The sequence below is a fragment of the Callorhinus ursinus genome, unplaced genomic scaffold (genome assembly GCF_003265705.2).
Source record: "Callorhinus ursinus isolate GAN/ISIS: 27379988/994484 unplaced genomic scaffold, GSC_fseal_2.0 scaffold27, whole genome shotgun sequence".
Classification (NCBI taxonomy): Eukaryota; Metazoa; Chordata; class Mammalia; order Carnivora; family Otariidae; genus Callorhinus; species Callorhinus ursinus.
Window position 1 is genome coordinate 8081199 of NW_027397089.1, and position 26843 is coordinate 8108041.

The 26843-nt window shown below is 37.6% G+C and overlaps 1 protein-coding gene across 1 annotated transcript in view; it reads left to right on the forward strand.

Annotated features, from left to right (window-relative positions):
• Window positions 1–26843, forward strand: part of ITPR2 (inositol 1,4,5-trisphosphate receptor type 2) — a 497992-nt gene that overhangs the window by 331347 nt on the left and 139802 nt on the right. The window contains exons 38-45 of the mRNA XM_025879725.2: window positions 3027–3135; window positions 3626–3813; window positions 10146–10329; window positions 11031–11287; window positions 14193–14393; window positions 16869–16979; window positions 21577–21672; window positions 23421–23543. Of these exons, the coding sequence (XP_025735510.1) occupies window positions 3027–3135; window positions 3626–3813; window positions 10146–10329; window positions 11031–11287; window positions 14193–14393; window positions 16869–16979; window positions 21577–21672; window positions 23421–23543 (1269 nt within the window). The remainder of the gene's footprint in view (window positions 1–3026; window positions 3136–3625; window positions 3814–10145; window positions 10330–11030; window positions 11288–14192; window positions 14394–16868; window positions 16980–21576; window positions 21673–23420; window positions 23544–26843) is intronic.

The window sequence follows — 26843 nt, forward strand, 5'->3', positions numbered from 1 at the left end:
CTGTTCTCCTTTCTCAAAATTGCTTTGGCTATTTGGGGTATTTTGTGGTTCTATACAAATTTTAGGATTATTTGTTTTAGTTCTGTGAAAAAATGTTGGTATTTTGGTAGGAATTGCATTAAATCTGTAGCTTCCACTACTCATCAGGGAAATGCAAATTAAAACCACAATGAGATATCACTTTACACTTGTCAGAATGGCTAAAATAAAAAACACAAGAAACAATAAGTGTTGTCAAGGATGTGGAGAAAAAGGAATTCTTGTGCACTGTTGGTAGGAATGCAAATTGATGTAGCCACTGTGAAAAACAGTATGGAGGTTCCTCAAAAAATAAAAGGAAAATTATCATATGATCCAGTAATTCAACTAGTGGGTATTTACCCAAAGAAAACAAAACCACCAATTCAAAAGATACGTGCACCCCTATGTTTATTGCAGCATTATTTACAACAGCCAAGATATGGAAGCAACCCAAGTGTCCGGTGGATAGATGAATGGATAAAGAAGATGTGGTATATATATACAATGAAATATTACTAAGCCATAAAATAGAATGAGATCATGCCATTTGAAAAACATGGGTGGACCTAGAGGGTATAATGCTAAGTGAAAAAGTCAGTCAGAGAAAAGACAAATACCATATGATTTCACTCATATCTGGAATTTAAGAAACAAAACAAATGAACAAACAAAGGATAAAAGAGGCAAACAAAGAAACAGACTCTTAAATACAGAGAACAAACTTGTGGTTGCCAGAGGGAAGGTGGGTGGAGGAGGGGTGAAATAGCTGAAGGGGATTAAGAGTACACTTATTCTGATGAGCACTGAGTATGTGTAAAATGTTTGAATCACCTATATTGTACACCTGAAACTAATATAACACTGTCTGTTAATTATACTTCAAGGCAAAGAGAAAAAAATAGAGGAGACCATTCCATTGTGAAAAATCAAGTTTGAGAAGCCAGTAGAACCTCCAGATGAAGATAAGGCAATCTAAGTGGAAACAGGATGAGAAGCTTAGGAGAGCCAGGTCAGGCTGGAGGAAAGACATTTGGCAACCAGACTGCAGAAAGGGTTGTGCAACCAGGGATCAGATAAAATTGCTGATGGGGAGAGGGAAGATGAGGAGAACTGAGGATAAAACCCCGGGGCTTGAGAGGGAAGTATGATCAGAGCGTGAGAGAGAGAAGGAGCAGTGAGGGCCACGTGTCAGAGCGTCACGCTACCAGGAGTTGTGCCTGGGGAGGAGCGTGGAGCACAATGTGGGGCACAGTCGAGCATTGAGTTAGGATCTTGCTCTACCACCTGCTAGCTCAATGATCCACGTCAAGTTACCTGAGCTCTTGGGCTTCAGTGTCCTTATCCATAAGATGGGACTAACACCTCAGTAATTGCTGTATTAATTTAGTTTAATCATACCTTAAAATCACTTAAAAAATTTTTTATTATGTTATGTTAATCACCATACATTACATCATTAGTTTTTGATGTAGTGTTCCATGATTCATTGTAAAATCACTCTTGTCTATTAAAACAATAAGAACCAATAAAATGGAAGATTTGGAGTTATCTGTATTTCTTATGTACATCAAGCAACTATATTACAACATACAGTATTTTAAAAATGTCTTGTAACCAGTATAAGATTGACGACTTAGGATTTTTTTGAATTACGTGTTTTATAAAGGAATACACTGTCTTTTACCTATCATCTTCTGAATAAATCCCTTGGAATTTAAATATAATTCACTCTGTCTTATCAAGCATAATTTTTGGAGCACCAGCTGTATACCCACCACTTTCCTAGCTCTTTTTACTAAGCTCCTTCAAATAGGGCTTTGGGTTTCCAATTCTTTGGGTGTTTATTAAGCCGTGTTTCCTTTAGGCATCACTAATATTATTCTTTTTTTAAATTAACATATAGTGTATTATTAGTTTCAGAGGTAGAGTTCAGTGCTTCATCAATTGCATTTAACACCCAGTACTCATTCCATCAGTTGCCCTCCTTAATGCCTATTACCCAGTTACCTCATTCTCCCATGCCCTTCCCCTCCAGCAACCCTGTTTGTTTCCTAGAGTTCAGTGTCTCTTATGGTTTGTCTCCCTCTCTATTTTCATCTTGTTTTACTTTCCCCCCCCCCTTCCCCTATGATCCTCTGTTTTGGTTCTTAAATTCCACATATGAGTGAAATCATATGATAATTGTCTTTCTCTGACTGACTTATTTCTCTTAGCATAATACCCTCTAGTTCCACCTATGTTGTTGCAAATGGTAAGAGTTCATTTTCCTGATGGCTGGGTAATAGTCCATCATCTACCACATCTTCTTTATCCATTCATCTGTTGATGGACATCTGGGCTCTTTCCGTAGTTTGGCTATTGTGGACATTGCTGCCATAAACATTGGGGTGCAGGGCCCCTTTGGATCACTACGTATGTATCTTTTGGGTAAATACCTAGTAATGCAATTGCTGGGTCATAGGGTAGTTCTATTTTTAACTTCTTGAGGAACCTTCGTACTGTTTTCCAGCATGGCTACACCAGTTTGCATTCCTACCAGCAGTGTAAGAGGGTTTCCCTTTCTCTGCATCCTCGCCGACATCTGTTGTTTCCTGACTTGTTCATTTTAGCCATTCTGACTGGTGTGAGGTGATCTCTCATTGTAGTTTTGATCTTTATTTCCCTGGGCATCACTAATATTCTTAACAACTCTAAGACCCTCAGCTTTTGAGGCAATCTTAAATGTGTAGTACATAAGTGTTCCTGGTACAATCTGTTGTAATTTTCCCAGTACATTTTGTTGAAAATACTATATTTTATTTCTGGGAGAAGCAAGATCATTATTTTCTTGGGAAACATTTGCAAATTTCTGCCTCAGAAAATATTATGATGTATAAAATTAATTTTTCTATGTCTCACCATCATTGATAAAATGCATTTTAAGTGACATTTTAATGTACTGATACTTTCCCTTTCCATTAGAAAAAAGAACAATAAGAAACACCTTTTCTTATCCTTTGTATTAGGGTAACACATTAAGAAAAATACTCCTGAATCGCTACTTTAAAGGAGACTATGGAGTCGGTATGAATGGACACCTCTCTGGAACCTACTGCAAATCTGCACAAGGCGGAGGTAAGACTAATCATTTTCTCATCATTGTGGGATTCTTGTCACATGTCTTCATGCTGATGTTATGCTAGCATTTTACTTAAAATAGAACAAATATAAAAATTCCACTCAAAAAGCACTATTAAAAACCATTGTACAAAATTTTGCATTCATAACACAAGGATCTGAACATCTAATTTTGCTCTTTGATGCTGGAAAATAGTAAACTATGTCATAATTTTTTAATATGTAAATTAAGAACAAAAATAAAGCTAGTTTTCTTTTTCTAAAATATTATTATTAAGAAAAAACAATTACAGGTGTTATACTTTGAATAGAAAGCTGTTTTTTCAAACTTCTGACATTTTTTTTAAAACCCTAGCTTCTATTATATTTAATGCTGAAGGGAAAAAATTCCAGTGATAAATAATATTCTTAAGATCTAATAATTCAAAAACCTTATGTGCTAATAATGTCTGAAAATTAAGATTTTTTTTCAATTTCCTAATCACAGGGAACTTCTCTGGACAAGATTCAGATAAGATGGGGATATCAATGTCAGATATTCAGTGTCTACTGGATAAAGAAGGTGCATCCGAACTTGTCATCGATGTTATAGTGAACACCAAAAATGACAGAATTTTTTCAGAAGGCATTTTACTTGGCATTGCCTTGCTTGAAGGAGGAAATACACAGACTCAGGTACCTGTTTATCATGATGAGTGTTATGTTGGTTATTTGTATTTCTTATTTACTTGTCATAGAAACCAAGGAAAGTAATGTATTTTTCTTTTTGCTTCTCATGACTATCTAAAAAAAAAAAAAACCCCAACAACCTGGTATCACATTTTCCTTATAAATTTATTTGATTTACTATAGAAACTGCAGACCTTCACAAATTATTCAGTGAAGCAGAACATTCCTTGGAAGCTTCCTTTCTAACATTATACCAGAAATTCTGATTTGTTTAGGGAAATTTGAGACCTACTTTCAGCCGATAAAAACATTTTGACTCATCTAAGAATTAAATGTAAAAATAAATAAATACATAAACTCCTCACACTGTGTTTGGCATTATAACAGGTCTTAGTACCACTGATCACCCTTCCCAGCACAGCCCCTCCCATTTACTTTTTTTTAGAGGTTTAGAACAGCCTTTTTATTTGATGCCCCAAATGTCCCAGTTCTTATTACCCCAATACCTCTGAGTAAGTGAATTTTCACTGGTCCGGGGAGAGAAGAACCATTTCCTTTGTTCCTTCAGCTTGGGAGGGGTGAGTTGAAAGCAGCCATTCATGTTTTCTGCATGCAGGCATCATCACACCACCATTTCTAGAAGGCACATGTTTCACTTCGAAACTTCTCCCACGTGCTCCTGGACTCCGCCACTCCCAAAGGCAGAACACACTTGGGGCGGGGGGGGCACTGAGAGCAGAGCTGGGGAGTGTTCCCAAAGAACACACATCTTGCTCCTAGTCCTACCGCCCGCTCACTGCTCTTTGTGTGTTTGTCTTGGTTGGAGAAGGAAACTATGCTTACAACTAGTTGGAAATTTCAGAATCTGCTTTTCCTATTCAGGGCAAATGGAAGCCACATCTAATTGAACACTAGGGTAATTCCTTTATTAATCCAGCAAAGGCAGTGTCCATTCCTGTTGTCCAACAGGAATTTCGCTAGATCCAATAGCAGGTGGCTTTAGGAAGAAAGGCCTCATGTACAGCAGATGTCACAGTGACCAGAAAATAAGTCCCAAACACTGATACTGTTGAAAAACATCTTTAAAAACATCTTGAAAATTCTCATGGTATTGAAGCTGCAACACAGATTCCTCTGAGGGGAGTTGGGGAAGTGGGTGGTGGAGGGATTTGTGTGGGTTTTCTTGGAAAGGGTCTTGTCTTCTACAACCAGATATTCAGTTGGGATTTTCTAAAGAAATTGTCTAGGCAACTACATAATGTGAGAGAGAGATTATCCAGATAGTAGTGAAGGACTTTTTGTTTTTAATCTCTAGATAGAAGCAATCCTTGCAATTAAAGTGCCTTCTGGATTCCTGTTACTGGACCATGCAGGGTCATCGGATGAGATCATCTTGGACCCTACCTACATATTTACGTTTATTTATGTCCTCATATTGCTGCAGAATAAGCCAGCTTCTGCCAGAAACTTCCTGTTCCACTTTCAAAGTCCTGACAAGGTCCCTGCATCCCTTTAGAGCCCAAATACCTTTCAGTATTTTTTCACATGATGTTTCTGTGGCAGTTGTCACTGGTGACTTTTTCTTTGTTTTTGAAAACTTTTCTTTCTTTTCTTCCCCCATTTTTTTTATTATGTTCAGTTAGCCAAAATATAGTACATCATTAACTTTTGATGTAGTGTTCAACACCCAGTGCTCATCATAACACGTGCTCTCAACACCCATCACCCAGTTACCCCATCCCCCCACCCCCCTCCCCTCTGAAACCCTCAGTTTGTTTCCCAGAGTCCAGAGTCTCTCTTGGTATGTCTCCCTCTCTGATTTTCAACTTAGGTCTTGGGACACCATTCTCTTCTCATTTTACCTCCTGCCATTTCTTCTTAGGCTTCTGTGAAAGCTTCTCTTGATCTACTTCACTCTTTTTTTTTTTTATTTGAGAGAGAGAGAGAGAGTACATGAGAGGGGGGAAGGTCAGAGGGAGAAGCAGACTCCCTGCCAAGCAGGGAGCCCGATGCGGGACTCGATCCTGGGACTCCAGGATCATGACCTGAGCCGAAGGCAGTCGCTTAACCAACTGAGCCACCCAGGCGCCCCGATCTACTTAACTCTTGAATCCTGACATCTCTCACGTTTCTTTGGGCTCTCCTCTGTTTATTTTGCTTGTTCCTTTAGCCTGACCTTGTTCATTTCTGCATCTTTAACTTCCATTCAATGCTGATGATTTTCCACTCACTCGATGCACTTCTAGACTCTATATCCAGCTATCTTCCAGAATGTTTCGTGGGATGTCCCATTAGTACCTTAAACTCAACATGTCCCAGACTGAATACACTGTTACTCTCCATCCACCCAACTCCTCCTTTTACTTTGTCTCCCTCAGTAATTGCCGGTCCATCCACCCAGATGTCTGGCCAGAAGCTGAAAGCCCACTTTGACCTCAGCTAACTCACTCTCACTCCCTTCCTGAGTATCTCATTGAAGGCCAACCTCTGGTGATTCTGCCCTGCTAACATCTCTCATATCCACACTCTGCTTTCAGTCTCTGTATAGCCAGCCCTCATTACCCAGCCTTCTTATCTTTTCTGGGCCACCAGGTCTTCTGGGAGGTATCCCTGATCCCAGTTTTGTACTTCTCCAAATCATTCTCCACTTTGCCTCCAAAGGTATCTTTCCAAAAAACATGTTATTCTCCTGCTTAAAGTCAGTCGCTTGCCCTACAAAGGCAGAAACTCCCTAACACAGTCCATAAGATCCTTCATGATTTCATCTCTTCACTTTTTGCTTTCTGATTCCACCTTCTCCCTCCTCTGTCCTCTCTTCTGTGCACCAGGTATACTGAGCTCTTCCTAGTTCCTCATATGTCTCATGCTATTTCTCACGTTCCTTTCCCCTCTAGGTGGACCCAACTCATGAACTTCTCTTGGAAGCCTTTTCCGATCCCATGTGCCACTAGGCAGAATGGTCCACTAGTTACTGAATGCCCCTGCTGTATCCTGCTGATGTCTTCAGTGGCATTTCTGCCACTTGAATGTGCCTTTTCATGTATGTGGCGGGCTTGGTCTAGCAAATTATGGATCCTTAACAATTGAGACCACATGCAGTTCATCTTTGTGTCCCATGTGTCTGACACCATGTTTGGCCCAATAAATGTTCAGGAATGATGGCCGTATGAATGAATGGTTTGAATCAGATACTACCCCCTTCACAAAGTCTTCCCCATCTGGCTCGGGCCTTGACAACCACTCCTTTATCTGAGCTCCCACAACATTTGTTTCCTTAATATCCATTTGGCACTCTGCCTATGCTACTTTGTTTTGTTGTTATTTGAACGACATTTTGCCTCTCTAATTAAATTTCATCCTTCTCAGAGTAGATCCTGCCCCATTTCTTCTACCCACAGTGCTTTATCACCATTCAACAAATATTTGTTGATGAAATAGCATTAAATTATTTTTGTATATGAAAGCCTTTTTTGAAGATGGGTTATGACAATGTCATTTACTAGCCACCCCCTATTTAGGTTTGTCACTTTTCTACATCACTGCGTATAACCCAAATAGCAGCTATGTTCTCCATCTCTAAAAGGTCTCACTGAGGTCAGCTTGAGTCCTATTCCTTGCCCTTGAGCAGTCTAAAACCCACTCCTCCCCAAGACTCCTGCCGGTCCCCAGGGAGGGTGGTTACATTCTTACAGTGCCCTTAAGCACTAATGCTTGATAGCCCTACTTTTATAGAAATCTGATTCCCTTCCTTAATTTATACCCTCCTAGCTACATCAGCCGTGTTTATGTATGTATATGTTTAATATACATTATTAAAGATTGGTTGAAGGGGAGCAGAGGGGGGAGGCACTTCTGTTATAATTTCAAACTGAACACTAATAATAAACACTTATCAAAGTAATGCCTGCTAAATACCAGGCACTGTTCTTCATGCTTTCCATGTACTGACTTGGTTAATTCTCACGACAACTGATGAGGGTAAAACATATGTTATCTTCATCTGACCAAAGAAGAATCTGAGATAGATGGTTTGAGCTCCTTCACTGAGCTCACATGGCTAGTTACAGATAGAGTCAGGACTCAAACCCATGCAGTCTGGCTCCAGGGTCTGTGCTCTTAACCACTCTAGACATCTCCTTTCTGAAATAACCTTCTACTTCCTGACCCCTGGGAGATTTCGCTGGCTGATCCACCCTGCATCGCTGCCTTAGGCTTACACCACCTCTCCAGTTCCTCCCTTCATTCTCCTTCTCTGCCTTCCCTCTTCTGGGTTCCCCCATCCTTCTTGGGGGAAAGTCCTTCCTCTGTCACACAGATCTGTTGACCCATCACCCTCGGTTCCTGAAAAAACCTCAGAGTTTCCCCTTATACTCTGAGGCTTATGGAAGCGTTTCCTAATCAAAAACCATGTCTTTCACAATAGAAATCCTTATGCTATCTGTTGAGATTATGTACACATTTACATAAAACATGCTTTTTATCTTTATTAAAGTCATACTGTTCAGCTTTATAGTGCCCTGGTTTTCAAAAGGTGGAGCCTATGTAAGTTACTTTAATAAATGTAATGACTTAGAGTCAGAGAATCCAGATTTAAATCCTAGCTTTACCACTTACTAGTTATATAATATTGGGCAAGTCATTTACCTTTACTAAACGTTATCTTACTGATCTGTAAAGTGGAAATAAGAATACTTATTATTTATCACACCGTTGTACTGAAAGTATCAATGAGATAATGTATTTCAAGGAACTAAATAAATTATAAAACTTTGTTTTAATATAGTCACAAAGTTCCTGTAACTTCCTCATGAATATTTTGGAACCTCTTTTCACCTTCTAACCCAATTATATTGGATATATTAGGGTCTAAGCATCAGCTTAATTTGTGGGACTGGAGAGGTCTGTAAATGCTGCATTTATCCTTTGAATTAACAGAACCAGCTTCACTGTTTCACTGTAGTTGCTATGGTAACTGTGGCTTTTTGCCCTGCTTTCTTGAGGAGTTGCTAGCCTTCTGCTTAGAGCTTCCCCTTGTAGGTATGAAGCCAAGTCCTAAGGCTTCATAAATTGCTCTGTACTCATACATTGCCCATATTGAAAATTGCAGGACAGGCATCCATTTCAAGACCTGATGTCATTAGAGTTTTACCTGCAAGTCCCAGGACCTATAGGTCATGGTTCCTGGCATTCTTTTAGGAAAGCCTATGTACAGGAGCCAAACTCATCAAAATTGTCTGTTTACATTTTTGGATTATGGTTCATTGTATTTCATTTGGGAGTCATTGTTTTTCATATGTTTTCTTCACACTGTCTCTCATCAAGATTATATAACTGTCTTTTAATCAGTACAGTTACTAGAATTATTATCTTCATTAATTTTTTTTTACTTTATTTCTATTGTATTTATTGTGCCTATCCCATGATTTTCATATTAGTAACATACAGTTTCCCCACCCAGTACAAATTCTGTCTTCTCTGGAGTGTATCACCTTTCTCTTCTCCTACCTCTTCTGGATACTTCCATAAGTCACTAAGCAAACAGTGATTATGCAGATATTTTCAAGGTTCAGTATTTCTACCTCTCACTATGATATTTTTTATCATCATTGTGGTGTTGAATCCTTTCTACATCATTATTCACTCTTAAAGCAGAATCCATTTTATACATTTTATGGCAGGCTTGTCCTAGACCCCATGCAAAGCAATGCAGCTAATGAAGTACCAAAAAAACTTAGTGCCTATCTATCAGTGGGTTCCTGTGAGTGAGGCTGCCATGGTAACACATTCTAAATTAAATGTACTGTAATTTAGATAAAGAGAAAAATAACTCTTTGTAACTCTGCGTAATACACAGGATGATCATTGGATTAGTGGCTGTTTTCCCCTCTAGGTGACAAACTCAGGAGGGCTGGGATTATGGTGGCTTTTCCTTTTTGTTCTGTCCCTAGTAGTAGCCGGGGCCTGGCATATAGTAGGCACTCAATAAATATGTGTTGAACCAAGACATGAGTTTATACTAATATAAAAATTCAAGGAACTCTTTGCATACAACTTCTTATAGTGCCCTTGTAAATTTTTAAAATAAAATAATCAGTAAGGATGAATGAAATAACAGGAAAATATATTGGATTTTAGTCGAAAGTGCCAAGCAAATACAAGCTATTATTAGTATATACTAAAGAGTACAGGAGACTGGTAAAAGCTGCTAATTTATGAAATAATAAGGGGCAGCACATTAAATGTGTGCTTTTATCCATGATGTTTATGTTTATTTCAAGCATGCAAGCACTGTTTTTCTCCACTTGGGTATTAATATCTTAAAATATGTTTTCTTGCAGTATTCCTTCTACCAGCAGTTGCACGAACAAAAAAAGTCAGAAAAATTCTTCAAAGTTCTGTATGACCGAATGAAGGCTGCTCAGAAAGAGATAAGATCAACAGTGACAGTTAATACCATAGACTTAGGTAACAAAAAAAGGGATGATGACAATGAATTGATGACATCTGGTCCACGGATGAGAGGTAAAGAAATATCTGAGTACTTGGGGGAATAGAACAGAAGGTCACGTAACTTTTAAGTTTCACTGATCTTTGTCATCTCACCTACTTTAGTCTCATTGTCCCAACTGTGGTTCTGTGTATGGAGTTCTGTTCTTAAATTATCATGGCCATGGGGCTGACCTTGAAACAGCTGTGCGGGACCAAACTCAAACAAGGCATTATCAGCACAAAGCAACTAGTGACATGAAAATGTTTGGCTTCCTTGTGGAGTGCACGGTAAAGAGCCAGCTGCCCAAACCTTTGGAATGTTCGTGAAGTCCAGACTTTAAGAATAGAAATTATATCACCATACTCTAATGAAAGATTCTTGGTATTTGGAATAACGAAGTCATTGGCAAAGTAAATATAAATCATATAAACCTTAAGGTTTTGAAGTTTGCCATATTTTTCCCACCTTCTTGTATTCAAGAATTCTCATATTTTATATTTATCAGAAAGACATGAGCCCTTCTAAAATTGGTGAAACATTAAGATCTTTTTTTTAATGTCCTGTGCAAATTTAATGTTTTAGTTGCTACTTCAGATTGTTTTGGGGAAATTGTTGTACCTCGTGTCAGATGATTTTTAATTCAGTTTTAGAGAATTTGGGTAACTGGTTGTCTTGTTTTATAATTAGCAAAAGGAAGTTAATTCAGAAATATAAGAGTACTGTTTTATTTCAGTAAGGGATTCATCATTACTTTTGAAAGAGGGAATGAAAGGGCAATTAACAGAAGCTTCTTCGGCAACGTCCAAAGCATACTGTGCGTACCGAAGGGAAATGGATCCGGAAATAGACATTATGTGTGCAGGATCAGAAGCAGGAAATGCTGAGGAAAAGTCTGCAGAGGAAGTAACGATGAGTCCTGCAATTGCCATCATGCAGCCCATACTGAGGTTTCTTCAGTTGCTATGTGAGAATCACAACCGGGAACTGCAGGTATTCGTTCTATTTTGTGTAAAAGCTGAGAAGACAGCCTATGATTGTAGGTAACTAAATTCAAATACTAACCTGTAGTTCTGGAGAGAGTTTTGGAAAGATAATCAATAAAACCGATAGGGCTCTTCTGAGTTGGGAAGAAACATTTGCATCTAAGTGATGAAAAGTGAGGGGAAATTCCTTTATGCGTGAAAAAAATCAGGCTTGTATATTATCGTCCAAGGCATCCTCAGCTCACATCTTTTTAGCCTTAGTTAGCATCACCTAATCCTAGTAGTCTGGTATTTGTTGAGTAAGGTCACATTTGCCTCATCTATACCTTTCATAGTTTTTTTTTTAAGATTTACTTATTTTTTTTTTAGAGGGAGGGGGAGGGGCAGAGAGAGAGAGAGAATCTCAAGCAGGCTCTCTGCTAAGCACAGAACCCCATGCAGGGCTCAATCCCAAGACCCTGAGATCATGACCTGAGCCGAAACCAAGAGTCAGATGCTTAATCAACTGAGCCACCCAAGTGCCCCTACCTTTCATGGTTTTATAGATATAGGGGCTTTCATCATTTCCAACTCAATTCATATATCTTGAGTGAGGATACAGACTATATTTATACATCTTCATTAGAAACAGTTAATATAGGAGGATTTTTTAGGACAGTAAATGTTGATACCTTTGTAGATGAATATGGTCCTGGTCTTACATCTTCTTTGGTACATTTTTCTTTTTCAAATAGTTGGACTGAGGGGCACCTAGGAGTTTTGGCCTTTTGTTTTTTGCATTATTTGTGCACTGCTTATGTCACCATGGCGTAACTACATGAAAGGTAAAATCATCTCTAAGAGCACATATCCAGGATTAGGGAGAGCATGGCTTGAAGCTGTGTTCTCTAGTGAGAGCTTAGAGTGGAGGTGTTCTGAGTTGGTAAGAGACGGTCGATTCATATGAATTGAATTAAATATCCTCTAAGGAGATGAGAAGCTCAGGACTTCGTGAATGGTAGAAACTATGAGTCTTGTGGCCCACCCCACCACAATGTGGATAGGGCTGCTGCAGAGCTGTGGCAGGCAAAGGCCAGAAGTATTACTTCCAGAGGGAGGATACTGGTGCCTACATGCTTATCCTGATCCATTTGGTCTGTCCATGTAGGAGATAGATAGATAGTATCTGATCAAATATTTTTCTAACAGGAGTGTGAGATCAAACAATTTGGAAAATGTTCTTATAAAATAGTTTTGGGTGTAATGTATGATTACATTACATTCTTATAAAATAGCTGGGGTGGTGATCTCAGGGTCATGAGATCGAGCCCCACATCGGGCTCTACACTCAGCAGGGAGTCTGCTTGAGATTCTTTCCCCCTCCCTCTCTTTCCTCCTCTGCTCCTCCCCTCCACTCGAATGCTCTCCTTCTCTCTCTCTCAAATAAATAAACAAAATCTTTAAAATAGTTTTGTTTTAATAGAATAGATAGTGAAATTATTCACAATAGCTAATATGTAGAAGCAACCCAGTGTCCATTGACAGATGGATATACAAAATGTGGTATATGCATGCAATGGAATATTAGTCAACCTCACAAAGGGAGGAAATTATGACATGTGCTACAACATGTATGACCCTTGAGATATTATGCCTTAAGTGAAATGAGTTAGTCACAAAAAGACAAATACTGTGTGATTCTATTATATGACCTACTTAGAGTAGTCAAAATGAGAGAGACAGAAAGTAGAGTAGTGGTTGCCAGGGGGGAGGGGAGGGGAGAATAAGGAGCTGTTAATAGGTATAGAGTTTCAGTTTTACAAGATGAAAAGAGTTCTAGAATTGGATGATGGTGATGGTAGCTCAACATTATGAATATATTTAATACCACTGAACTGTACACTTAAAGATGTTTATGGTAGATGGTAAGATGGTAAATTTTATGCCATAATAAAAAACTGGAAAAAAATCACACAAAAAAACTAAAGAAAAAAAAAGAAAGTGGTGGAAATAAATTCAATAAGTAAATTCAATAATAAATTAAATTAATAAAAATAAGTAATAAATAAAAATAAAAGTTTCCCTCTCTGTTTACCTTTCACTAGGTTTACTCCTCCAAAGAAAGTACTGTTAACAGGTTGTACTTCCTTCCAGGGATTTTTATGCACATAAAGGCATATTGATCTGTATGCATAAACTCTTTTTAAAAAACCCAGATTATGTAATGTTCCTCAAGTTACTTTTCATTTAGTAATACACCTTATTACTAGATTTTGTTTATATCAGTATGCATTGAAGTACCGCATTTTTATAGCTTTGCAATATTCCAATGTTTGGATGTACTGTTATTTGTTAAATCAGTCACATTATGATAGGTATGGTATGGTTTCCAATTTTTGCTATTATAAGCGGTGTGTGTGTGTGTGTGTGTGTGCACATCATATACATATGATGATTTTATATACATATATATATATATATATATATATGAGGTGGAACTGTATGTTAACTGAATATTTTAATAGGTGCTTCTAAGTTGCCCTCCATAGTGGTTGTATGATTTACTGTTTGAAGATGCACTGTTTATAAAGGATCATTTACTTGAAAATTGCTTCTTTCCCTGATCAACTGCTTTCTAGCTTCTTGCGTCCTTCTTCTTATTTTTTTTTTTTGCCTTCTCCATATAGTTTTAAGGTAATGACATTGTTATGAACTATACAGATAAATTTAGATTCTTGAGGAAGAAACTTAAGACTTTTTTCTTAAACCTAGGGGAAATTTAATAAATGTGAATACTTTCTTATAAAGAGCAATTCCATGCCACATTGCCAAGGGGATATTTTTGAGTCAGGAAAACACATAGTGAGAGAGCTGAAAGCAATTAGCATAGTGATTTCTTTTAACTCCTCAGGTATATTTTCTTTTGCCTTCAGAACTTCTTGAGGAATCAAAACAACAAAACAAATTATAACCTCGTCTGTGAGACCCTTCAGTTTTTGGACTGCATTTGTGGAAGTACCACGGGTGGCCTGGGCCTGTTGGGTCTCTACATCAATGAGAAGAATGTAGTGCTGGTCAACCAGACTCTGGAGAGCTTGACGGAGTATTGCCAGGGCCCATGCCATGAAAATCAGGTAACCGTGAAAGCAGTTCTTCACGCAGAAGGATTCATGACTAATTAGCAAAAGGATCAAACTGGTGAAGGAGCCAAGCTTTGTCTACATGTAAAAGATCTTTCTTCTTGCTTTGCCAGATATTTTTACTTTTCTCACGAAACATACAAAGACTGAATTCTAGACTAGCAAACACTATGCCCTATTTTTATTTAATTTCATCATAAAAGAAAATTTCCATGAAAATGTTCCAGATAAAAATCAGACCTCCTGAAAAGAGTGAAATGTGTTTCTTCACCGTTGCTCAGTTTTCATCTTTAGTGACTCTTTCCCAGGATTTGTGGAATACACTCCCTTTGGCTCCTACCACTCCGCTATAGTGTGTAGTATATATTATGTCCTGTATACTCACAGTAAACTTATGAAAATTATGAAATAGCTCTTATTGCTCCCATTTCATGGATGAATAGGTTTTTCTGACTCAGAGATCCAGTGATGTTCCACGGTCTCGGAGTGACAGAATCAGTATATTGTAGAGCCATTCTTAAAACTCAGGACTTTTGATTGGGTCTAAATAGAGTGCTCTTTTGACTGCATTACATTTTCAAGGGTAAAATTTCACCTCTCTCTTCCAGAAGGTTTGCCTGATGCCATTTTCTTGGACATCAAGGACATATTGTGAGCCTAGAAGACAGGACACTTGAGCTAGTACAGAGAGGAGAGCCACCCTAGAATTTATTAATTAACTGTTCACATCCGCTTAAGTGTTATGGAGCTATCATTGCAAGCATGGATTCAGCCTGGAAGAAAGAGTTGTCAAGTGGTAAACATTTCTGGATATAAATCTTAAAGAAGCCATTGAGACCAAACATCAGTGCATAACAGAAAAGAAGTGTGAAAAAACCCAGGCTGCAAAGTATGCCATATGCACACACATATGTATAAACATGTACACACATATGCATACATAGGTATGTAGAATAAAAACCAACAATTACTGACATAAAGAATTTGTTGTGAGGATACTTTCCTCCCTCTGTAATGTGCGTGTTACCTGGTAAAGGAGTCTGCAGATTTTGCCTGGATTTTCCTGGATTATATTTCAGTCTCCTAGGGTAATGGTACAAGAAAACTTAACTATTGATTTAAAAGTTGAGGAAAAATATACAAATTTGGAGACTTGGTTTTGTTGTTGGTAAAAAACATGCATATCGATAATATCAAACACATATTCCCCACTTTTGGTCTTATAAAAGGATGAAATTAGTTTTGAAATTAATTTACTAAGTCAGGTAGGCTCTGAAAGTAAAAACTAATGATAAAATAACATAATAAGACAGTAATAAATAGTGATAATAAACATGAATCCCACATTACTCTAAAAAATATCCTTACTTTGAACCCCAACCTCTGAAAATGTGTGGGAGAAAAGAAGGTTGCCAGAACATTTCAGAAATGATCTGCAAATCGATTCCAAGTCTAGCAAGTGTCTTAATAATCAGAAGAACCTCAGGAAATGTGGGAGATGGATAGAAGACACCTTTCCCTTGTGTTGGGGGAGTAAAAAGTTTTTTGTGCAAAGGGAGAAATGAAGCCCATTCTGAAAGATAACTGTTATTTCAGAGTTACCTTGAGTTTACTCTTTCTCATTTAATTCACCTGTGTTTCCATTTTTCAAACCCCTTTGACACTGGATGCTGCATTGTAACGTGTAGTTCCACGAAATCCAACCCACAAGTTTCTGATGTTCAAGTTCTACCCATTGAGTTAAGATCAGGATCCTGGCACAGTAGACCCTAACCTTCAAAATACTGATTACCTCTCAGGATGTTTTATAAACTTCCCCCAAGTCAGGTCCCTCTATAAATCACTCAGGTTCAAGGACTCTGCAGAACTTGTCCTCAACCACCATACTTGACAGATGTCCCCAGAACATTAGAAGGTGCCTGTCTTCCTTGTCTGCTGCTCCCTAGCAGGTGCAGCAGCATCACGTGTGACTCATTCAGCATTCAGTAGCAGTTAAACTGATACGCTACATCAGTGCCAATGACACTGACTTACAAACAGACGTACTGTGGACACTCCTTTCATAAATGGGAATATTCTCTTAGCCAGGAGAAATCAGATCTTAAAATTCTGAATTTAAGGCACTCCTCTAGTGGGGGGCATATTAGAATTTGTTGTCTGAAAAGGGTATTTAACTCAATTTTTGAAGTTCTTTGAAATTCTATAAAAATGGTTCATTTTAAAAGATACCTATTTACACACACTGTCTCTTTCAGTGTTCTGCATTCAAAGCCATTTAATCAATCCTAATCAATTAAAAGATTCGATATGAAAGGATAAGTCAAATTTAAAGCCTTGACTTAATCTCAAAGTTAAATCTTAATTCTGTTTTAAAGGTCAAAAAAACTAAGGTGACTGTTCTTTTACGTCAGATGATTTCTAGGGCTTTTATGTTGTAAATAAAACATTGGTAAACATTTTGTTTTCTAGACGTGTATTGCTACTCATGAATCCAATGGGATTGATATCATCATTGCTTTGATTCTAAATGACATAAACCCTCTTGGTAAATATCGAATGGATCTGGTGCTCCAACTAAAGGTAGAGTAAATCCACTGTTCAGGGGTGAAAGTGACATTTTCTATATAAAACTTCCTTTCAGAATTGACTCTGAATCTTCAAGTAGCTCTTGTAAAAAACCCAGGTATTATCATCTATTCAGCTAATGAATTGACAGAAAGGAATAGTGAAAGTATAATGTGCTCTAAACCCCAATAAACGTCCAGTAAGCTTTGAGGTAATGTTCAGTTGGAGGGTACTTTACTGAAAGTTCTTTTAAGTAGCCACTTTGTTTCACTACTTCTCTTTGTTTTTATTTTATATTTTTTATTATATGGAGAAAAAAAGGTGTTAAACATTCAATTTGCCATATATTTTTAATTCATCTTGACTACAGAATTCTATCTAGCAAGTCACAATGAATTAGAGCAAGTAAAAGAAGGGCTGCATTTTAATTTCATGCTCTCTTCTCTCAAAAAGTTGTTTCTTTTTTCATCAGAATTGTGGTTTTTTGTCAAATACTATAAGCAATGTTCACACTCCCTTTGAGAAGCTGCTTTAACTTAAGCTGTGCATATACTTCCCAGTAGTTCCATTTATCAGAGCTCAGGAAGAAAATGGAATTTTAAAAAATTTCTTCAACTTTTTCTTTAAATGGAAATAGACAAAATGAATATACACAAGAAGCTATATAAATCCCAAATCCAAAGGCATGATATTTAATACAGATAAATTATTAAAGACCACATTACTGTGTTTAGTGTTAAAGAGGTAAAAACAATCATCAGTTAAATACAATTTTTTTTTAAAAACAGGTCCATCCAAAAAAAAAAAGCAAATTTTTTTTTTGAGAGAGAGAGAGAGCTCACATGCGTGAGTGGAGGTGGGGGCGCAGAGGGACAGAGAGAGAGAATCTTAAGCAGACTCTGCATTGAGTGTAGAGTCTGTATGGGGGCTTGATCTCATGACCCTGAGATCGTGACCCGAGCCAAAAACATGAGTCAAATACTTAACCGACTGAGCCACCCAGGCACCCATAGCAAATATAATAAAATTAAACTTTGTATCGGTAAATTTATGGCCAGAAAGAATAGGAATGATATTTTTGTAATTTTGTTTCTAAATATAGATTTATTTATTTATTTTAAAGATTTTATTTATTTATTTGATAGAGAGAGACACAGTGAGAGAGGGAACACAAGCAGGAGGAGTGGGAGAGGGAGAAGCAGGCTTCCCGCTGAGCAGGGAACCCGACGCGGGGCTCGATCCCAGGACCCTGGGATCATGACCTAGCTGAAGGCAGATGCTTAACGACTGAGCCACCCAGGCGCATTTAGATATATAATAGAATATATATATATATATATATATATATATATATATATATATCCTACTTATGTGAAGATTGTGCTAGGGGCTCCTAATAAGCAAATGTTTCTTTTCATAGACAAGGTGAATTTTTATTTTTTCACTGTTTTCATTGGCAATATGTATGAGCCTTGGGTCTTTTTGTTCATAGAACAGAACAAATGTGATCTGTATGTAGATTGAGCTTGTGTCCTTTTCCTCATTAGCGTCATGCTTTTGTTAGTGAAGCCAGCCTTGGCCTATATGACAGCTCAAGTTGAGTTACTAGAAAAATGTTTATTTCATCTTAATTTATCTTTTTTAAAAAATATTTTATTTATTTATTTGAGAGAGAGAATGAGAGAGAGACAGAGAGCACATGAAGGGGGAGGGTCAGAGGGAGAAGCAGACTCCCCGCTGAGCAGGAAGCCCGATGCGGGACTCGATCCTGGGACTCCAGGGTCATGACCTGAGCCGAAGGCAGTCGCTTAACCAACTGAGCCACCCAGGCATCCCTTAAATTTATCTTTAATCATAATTCATAAACAACATATAGAAGCCTTGGCCTTTGGCTCTTTAAATCCTTTATTGGCCTAAAGACTGTATCTTTAAATCTCATTTCTAATTGATATAACTTAATGGAGGAAAATACTGAGTGGTTTATTTATTTATTTATTTATTTATTTATTTATTTATTTATTTGAGAGGGGGAGGGGCAGAGGGAGAGAGAATGACAAGCAGACTCCCCGCTGAGAGCAGAGTGGGGCACAGGGCTTGATTCCACAACCTTAAGATCATGACCTGAGCCAAACCCAAGAGTCAGACGCTTAGCTGACTGAGCCACCCAGGAGCCCTGTGATTCATCAATTTAAAACAAAGTATTAAAAAAAACAAAACCAAGTATAGGCATACAGATTATTTACAAATCCAAGCATATGTAAAAAACTAAATGATGGGGTATTACTTAACAGTACATAGATATTTTTCGCTATTCAAATGAAAATGCTTTTTTGAAAAAGGACTATTTAAAATTTCATTTGTTACTAACCACTATATATGTATATTTTTTCGAAATGTGATGTTGGCTAAATCAAGGTATGTATAAAACACCAGGTGAATGGATTTGACATGAAATATTTAAAATATAGTCTTCTACTTAAAGAACAAGGCGTATGTACCTTTCTAAACAAGCTATGAAGCTTTGTGTATAATGGACAATATGAGAACAATGCTTATAAGGCAGAATGATACATATTGGCAGATCTTAGGGGGCTTCCATGAGCAGAATGGTTTTAATTATAAATTCTCCATAACATTATAGAGTATGTCATATTACAAAATGCTACATTAAGGTTGATTTTGTATCATTCATCCTTAAATTTAATTGCTTAATCATTTATGCTTTCATTTATAATTTTAAGTATACTTAACTCTATATACTCATTTACTATGAAGGCTTATGCATTTTTTTCATGTATCTGTCTTGTCCTTTAATTTTTAATTTATATTTCATGACTGATCTGTGACTGCGAAGTTTTGAATTTGTAAATAGGTATTTTTTTTTTTAAAGGTCTCTAGCTTCCTTTGGAAGAAAATCTGTTAATACCGACACACACATTTGATTTCTTAGTGTATATAGGCTCTTGTACTTTCAATTTGATTCAGATTTCAGGTCATTTACAAGATTTCTATTCTTTCAACATAGCGTAAAAAGAAGATTGGTTGGAAAAAAATCATATTGCCAATGGTATTCTGAAATTGGATGTATTTTTAAGCTATTATGTATTGGGCCTGCTAAGTGAGGTTCATTAGAGAATACTGTTAGTGTTGCCAAGGTTTTAGCTTTGAATTCTGCGGGGTCAGTTCAGATGGCTCTGAGGATTTAAGTTCTCCACTAATCCTAGAACGTTATTATTTTAGGTACGTTGTTTGTATAGGATGCTAGATTATAAAAATGGATTTTAGGATAGGTACAGATCTGCAAAAAATTGAAAATGGACCAGAAAAAAATAATGCCACTTCCCTTACAAATACTGATTTTTTTTTCAGGATGGGTCAGTGATCTTGCTACCATCATCATCAGACATCATTGCTGCTAATATTAGTCATTTAAAGATAGTCTTTAGGCTGCACTCCTAAAAGAACAAAATAGTTGGATAGAATTTGGCATTAAGCTACTCAGTAAAATTAATTTGTATAAATTTAACACAATTTTATGTGGTGAATGTCTGCATACATCAAACAGCTGGTTCAGTTCAAGTCTTTATCCTACAAGATGTTAATTTTTAGTCACTGAGAAACCTCTTAAAGCCATTTGACTTTACTTCTCTTGTGCTCCTATCAAAGATTGCGTGTGGAGCTTGAGAATTTTATCTAAATAAATATTGCAAAAACACTGTAGAAATATCTCCCAGGTGGTTTTTATCATTTCACAGTTTGCCACAATTCTGGGGCAGTGCTATTGAAAACAGTGTAAAGAAACATCTTTCCAAATGTTGAGGATATTGTGCTTTGTGTAATAAGACTTTCTATAATTCTTTGAATTATAAATCAACTATATCAGAAACATTAATGGTATCTACAGGTTACATATTTGAGAATATATACTTATAAACCAAAGTGGAAACATCAAAGACAACATAAAATGTTTTTAGTCTCTATTAAACAAAAGAAAATATTATTCTTCTACAACCCAGATGGTAAACATGTTGCATATATACTGCCGTAGAGTGAGACGAGTAAACTATTATCAGTAAATTTTTATTTTACTAACTCATGAATTTAAAATTTTATAGTTTAATTCTCAGTGATTATTGCTCAAATTTATTTAAAATTTTGATATGATAATATGTATTCATGTTTCATGCGAAAAACAATTGTGCTAAGTTCTTTAAATTATATTCCATTTCTATAAAATACATTATTGTTAAGTTTGCCTTACCATCTTGTTAAAATGGCATCAAGGCAATGTCTATTTAGAAAATGGTGATGGAAAATAGTATATTTTAATGCATTATATATGAAGTTTCAATTTTGTATTTAAAACAGCCTTTTGCCAATATTTAAAATATTCTTTGTAACATACCTCTCATGATTCATTATTTTTATTTTGTGTTGACAATGAAGTAAAACCTTCTATATTAAAATGTGAATTAGCCAAATGAAATTAGCAGTTTAAAATTCTGTTTGTTTTTTTTTAAATGGTCCTGGTAATGTCAATTAAAACAAACACAGGGATTGTTAATCCATGAAATAGGCTTTCCATGTGCATTAACTCAGTCTGTATCTCTAGAACAATGCCTCTAAGCTTTTGCTGGCTATTATGGAAAGCAGACATGACAGCGAGAATGCGGAAAGAATTCTTTTTAACATGAGACCCAGGGAACTGGTAAGAAAATTTTTGAAACTGTATTAATAATGTTCATCCTAAAAGGGATAAATTTGTAGTATGCATGTCAGGAAAGAGGGCTAGTGGCTTTCACTGCTCTACCAGGACATAATAGCACATCGCAACTTACCTTTACATGTAACTCAGGAGGCCCTATGATGGCAAAAACCTGTGTGATTTGGGTCCTTACTTCATTGGTTTTATCCACTCTAAGCACTTTTCTTAATCAGATTGTCACAGTCTGTTAAGCTATCTGAAAATTCTTTTTGCCCCCCCCCAAAATAAATTTGCTTTAGTTTGTGTACTGGAATATATGAGAAAGGTATCTAAGAAATGTTTGTACTCCTCAAAAATTTTATTTAGACCTCTTTCTGAACAATAAAAATAAAACCAATACCTTTTGTACTTATTTCTATCAGTGGAATGTTGCACCATGCTTGGCATAAAGGAAATCATATGAAGACTTGATGGGGATTCCACAGAGGTCATTAGTGTGTCTTCTTACTGTAGAAGTTATATTTTCCTCCTCACTTGCATGGAAATTAGGAAGTAATATCAGCGTACTTTAAAAGCACTAAGTTTCTTTTTCTTTAATTTTAACTGCAGTATGATTAACATACAGTGTTATATTAGTTTCAAGTGCACAACATAGTAATTCAACAACTCCGTACATCACCCAGGGCTCATCATGACGAGCGCCCTCCTTCATCCCCATCACCTATTTCACCCCATCCCCCCACCCCACTCCCCTCCGGTAACCATCAGTTTGTTCTCTGTAGTTAAGAGTCTGTTTCTTGGTTTGTCTCTGTCTCTGTCTCTCTCTCTCTTTTTTTTTCCTTGAAAGCATTGGGTTTTAAAAGCATTGAGAATATACTCAAACCCATATCACTCAGGGGCCCCACGACTAGGTCCCAGTCTTAGAAGCACCACTGCTGGTACTACGGGGAGATCCTGTTGAAGGCACTCTTTTGCTCTCTCTTTAATAGTAAGGAATGGTGTTGAGCAGGGCTGATAAAGAGAAATGTAAGATGCAGTTTCATTTAGCATATATTTACAAAGTCTCGTATCTGTAAGGCAGTGGGCTAAGAGAAGCAAGACATTCTCTATTTCTTAAGGTTAAATGGAGCAATGAGCTACATGTTCATACAACCACAGCACTGTACAAGAGCCCTTTGAAAATACTATCTCCTCTGCCTACAACACCTTTATCTCATCATCCACTTCCTCCTTGTGGCTCATCATCAGTCTCTTGCCTGAGTTCATGCCCCTGCTCTGTGCTCACTTAGTGCCTCACACTTAGTGCGGCTGTAGGACTATCGTGTTCACCTCTTGACGTGCTAACTCCCACTGGACATTAAGTTCCTAGAGGGCACATACTGTGTTATACTCACTGTTGGGTCCTCAGTGCAGAAGACAATGTCCAGTTTCCCTTGTCCCTCTTACCTAGTGGGTGCTTAATACATGGTTCCGGAGTCTCCTAATTCATGGGAACTTTGGCATGGTCAACATTCAAACATCAAAAGCAAAATTTTTCAAGGAAGACAGAAAATATTGTCGGAAAATACTTTCACATTCATTTAAATAAAGATGGTTTCCAAGGCCATTTTCAATTATAATTCTTTTATACTTTTCAAGTCTTAGGAAGTGTTGCAGTTTTTAATTATACCCCGTAAACAACGTAAAATGCCTGTTGTTTGTGGCATTTCAAACCTTGTTGTTCCTATTTGTTTTTGTTTTTTTTTTAATAGGTGGATGTGATGAAGAATGCCTATAACCAAGGATTGGAATGTGACCATGGGGATGATGAGGGCGGAGATGATGGTGTTTCCCCAAAAGATGTTGGACACAATATCTACATCCTGGCCCATCAGGTGTCACATTTTAATGTCTTGTATTATTGCTAATCTTATCAATTGTGTTTTGTGTCATGACTTGTTATATTTTCAAGTTCTGGTCCCATCATTCATTCAGCACCTGCCCCCTTGCTCTGAGCCAGGGAAAAGGAAAGGCTCCCAGAATGCCGACCGTGTTCCCAGAGCTCTGCTAAGTGTTGATCCACAAGAGAATGATACTTGCCTCCCAAAACTGCTGGACCAGGAGACAGTGCCAGGTCAGAGGCTGAGAAATAAACAAACCGTGACAACAAATGGAAGGAGAGAGGAGGAGAGGCTAACTGAGAAGATAGAGAGTGCGAAGTAAGGGGGTACATTGGGTCTAATCAGGAGAAACCTTGCAGACGGCTTCTGGCCTCTCCGAGTTGTAGTTGGCATGCTTCATTCAGAAGCCAGAAGCGGCAGCCTCTAATTGGTTTCATTGGACTTCTAACAGAGATGAAGAATTTAAATTTTAAATTCTTTTAGAGGACCCATTCCCATCCTATAGTACTTTATGAAAACAGGTACTTGATAAGTGTTGTTTGAGGAATTTAATTTTATTAACATGAAGATCAACTTTAAATTTGCATCTTCTAATGAAGATTTGTTTAGGAGTTAAAATTTTTATTTCATTTTATTTTATTTTTTAAAGATTTTATTTATCTGACAGAGAAAAAGAGACAGCGAGAGAGGGAACACAAGCAGGGGGAGTGGGAGAGGGAGAAGCAGGCTTCCCGCTGAGCAGGGAGCCCGATGCGGGGCTCGATCCCAGGACCCTGGGATCATGACCTGAGCCGAAGGCAGACGCTTAATGCCCGAGCCACCCAGGTGCCCTAGGATTTAAAAATTTAAATGTACAGTGCCAATTTGATTTTTTTACAGTAACTCCCCCTTTTTTATGGAATATAGTCCAAACTTTGTAGACTTTCCCGATCTTTCTTTCTAGTCATCTTCTCACATTGTCTACCCTCTCCCTCTTCCTTCTTCCCCAGACAGCTTGCCAATTGATTGAACAAACACTGATAGATATAAAGTACATTGATTTTTCTCACTTTTTAATTTTTCCAGTTTTATTGAGATATAATGGACATATACAGCACCGTGTCACTTTAAGGTGTTAAAAGGGTGCTCTTTAGACACTTCTTGCCCTTCTTTTCTCTGTGTGATTGTATGATGTATATAAACTGGAGTGTAATTTTTACAGAAGATTCCGGGAAGGAGTCAGATTTTAAAATATATTAACAAAAGAAGCTGCTCTGGTATTTTTAATACAGTTCCGATCCCTGTGGAGATTTTTGGGTCTCGCATCATATAGCAAAGTGCACATATAGACTAGAAACAGATAAGGGCAGATGGGTTATAGCTAGAAAGACAAAAGAGAATTTTAGGTATTGAGGAACTAAAAGCCAGAATGAAGGACAAGTTGAAGGAAGAACACAGGCTTAGGAGATGGAAAAGGTGTCATTTTATTTTTATTTTTTAAAGATCTATTTATTTGAGAGAGAGAGAGAGAGAGAGAGCACGAACAGGGGGAGCTGCAGACAGAGGGAGGGGGGGAAGCAGACTCCCTGGTTGAGCAGGGAGCCCAACGCGCGGCTCGATTCTAGGACTCCAAATCCTGACCTGAGCCAAAGGCAGATAGATGCTTAACCGACTAAGGCCACCCAGGCGTCCCAAAGGTGTCATTTTAGAGAGAAAGCAAAATTCAGGTGACAGGAATGGAGTCAGTCTAGAAAAGAAATGACTACAGATTGAACGTGAGTGGAAAGAAAAAAACATCACTGGCTGAGAATGAAAATCCAAATTGGCTGCGAGGAGGAAGAGAGAAATGTGGTGGCCCAGCATGTGCATGGGCAAGGAGCTATTTCAGAAGCTGTAGCCTTGTGGAAGGAAACCAACAAGGAAGAGTGGGCCAGAGTGAGCAGTGAACATTTTAGAGGAAGGAAGTAGGGGAATTCAGCCGCGCATGTTTTCTTGACTGAAAGCTAGTCTCACTCTCTCTGGGGAGGCTGTCCCCTCTTGCACGAGCGACTGTGCGAACAAGTCCTGACCTTTCAGTGGGAAATGAACAACCAGCCCAACTAAGTCAGCCTTGGAACCAGTAGAGTGGCAGATGTTTGAACCCATCACCCACGTCCATGAAGAGGAGATTTAAAAATGCCATCTCAGATTACCCGTATAATAGGCGGAACAGTAACAATGTCGAGGTCAAGAAAAGACTTTTCTAGGTCAGTTCATTTTTAAGCAGACTATGTATAGGAGTAGAGAGTACAGATTTTAAAAACAGGCTGCGGAAGATGTGGAGGAGAATGGAGAGCGAGGGTAAAGAATGCAAGAGCTGGTCATAGAATGAAGGCTCATGACATAAAATATGAAAGAAGTTAAAAACGCAGATGGCATAAGGGTCAATGATCTTGATGGGTGTAAGTTTATAACAGTGCTTGGAGAGAACAGATTAGATTCAAAGATGACGGTGGAGTTGTCCAAGGAGTGGGAATTCGTAGTTAAGAAAAAAAAAAAAAGGAACGAGGGGATACAATTTACTGAAACGAAGAGATAAAATTACGGATGTGAAAATGGCTTGAATGGATATATAGAGGTTTCTTAATTTTGCAAAACCAAAATGTTGAAAAAGCAGTAATTTACAGAGCGGGGATGGTACAACATAGAGATACATAAATGAAGCCAGACTGAGTATAGGGAAGAAGGAAATTCTGAATTGCTGAACACCCTAAACCTTTTATTGATTCAATGTGATTCAATGATAAGAGTATTGTGATTACTCTTGTGATCAATGATAAGAGTAAATATGAAACAAGAGTCCATGTGTGTTATTCTAGGAACTCAAAAACGGGATAGGAGTGGCAAAATATATGGAACAGTGTGTGTAACTGACAGTGAGAGTTAAGCAACTATCTGCTTATTTTCTTAGAGTGACACAGAACATTGTTACCGTATTACTTTTAAATGTATTCTCTTGGGTGACTCCTCCCACCATTTTTTTTAATGAAAAATTCAGTTTTCACTCAGAGAAGAGAGCCCACTGAGCTTTTTTGATCTTTCCATGAGTGAGTCCTTTGGCGTTCTCTAGGCTGGCATTGTTATATTTGGCTTCTTGGGAGGCCAAACCATGGTTGCTGAGTACCTTACGAATCTGTTGTCCAAACAGCTACCACACCGAAGCAGAAATTCAAAGTGTAGGAATCCCATGCTTTGCTTTCAGGAGCAACTGTGTAGCTCTGCTCCAAGGGTTTGGTTGAGCCCAGGTTTTGCTGCTTTCATGGTGGGTATGGAATT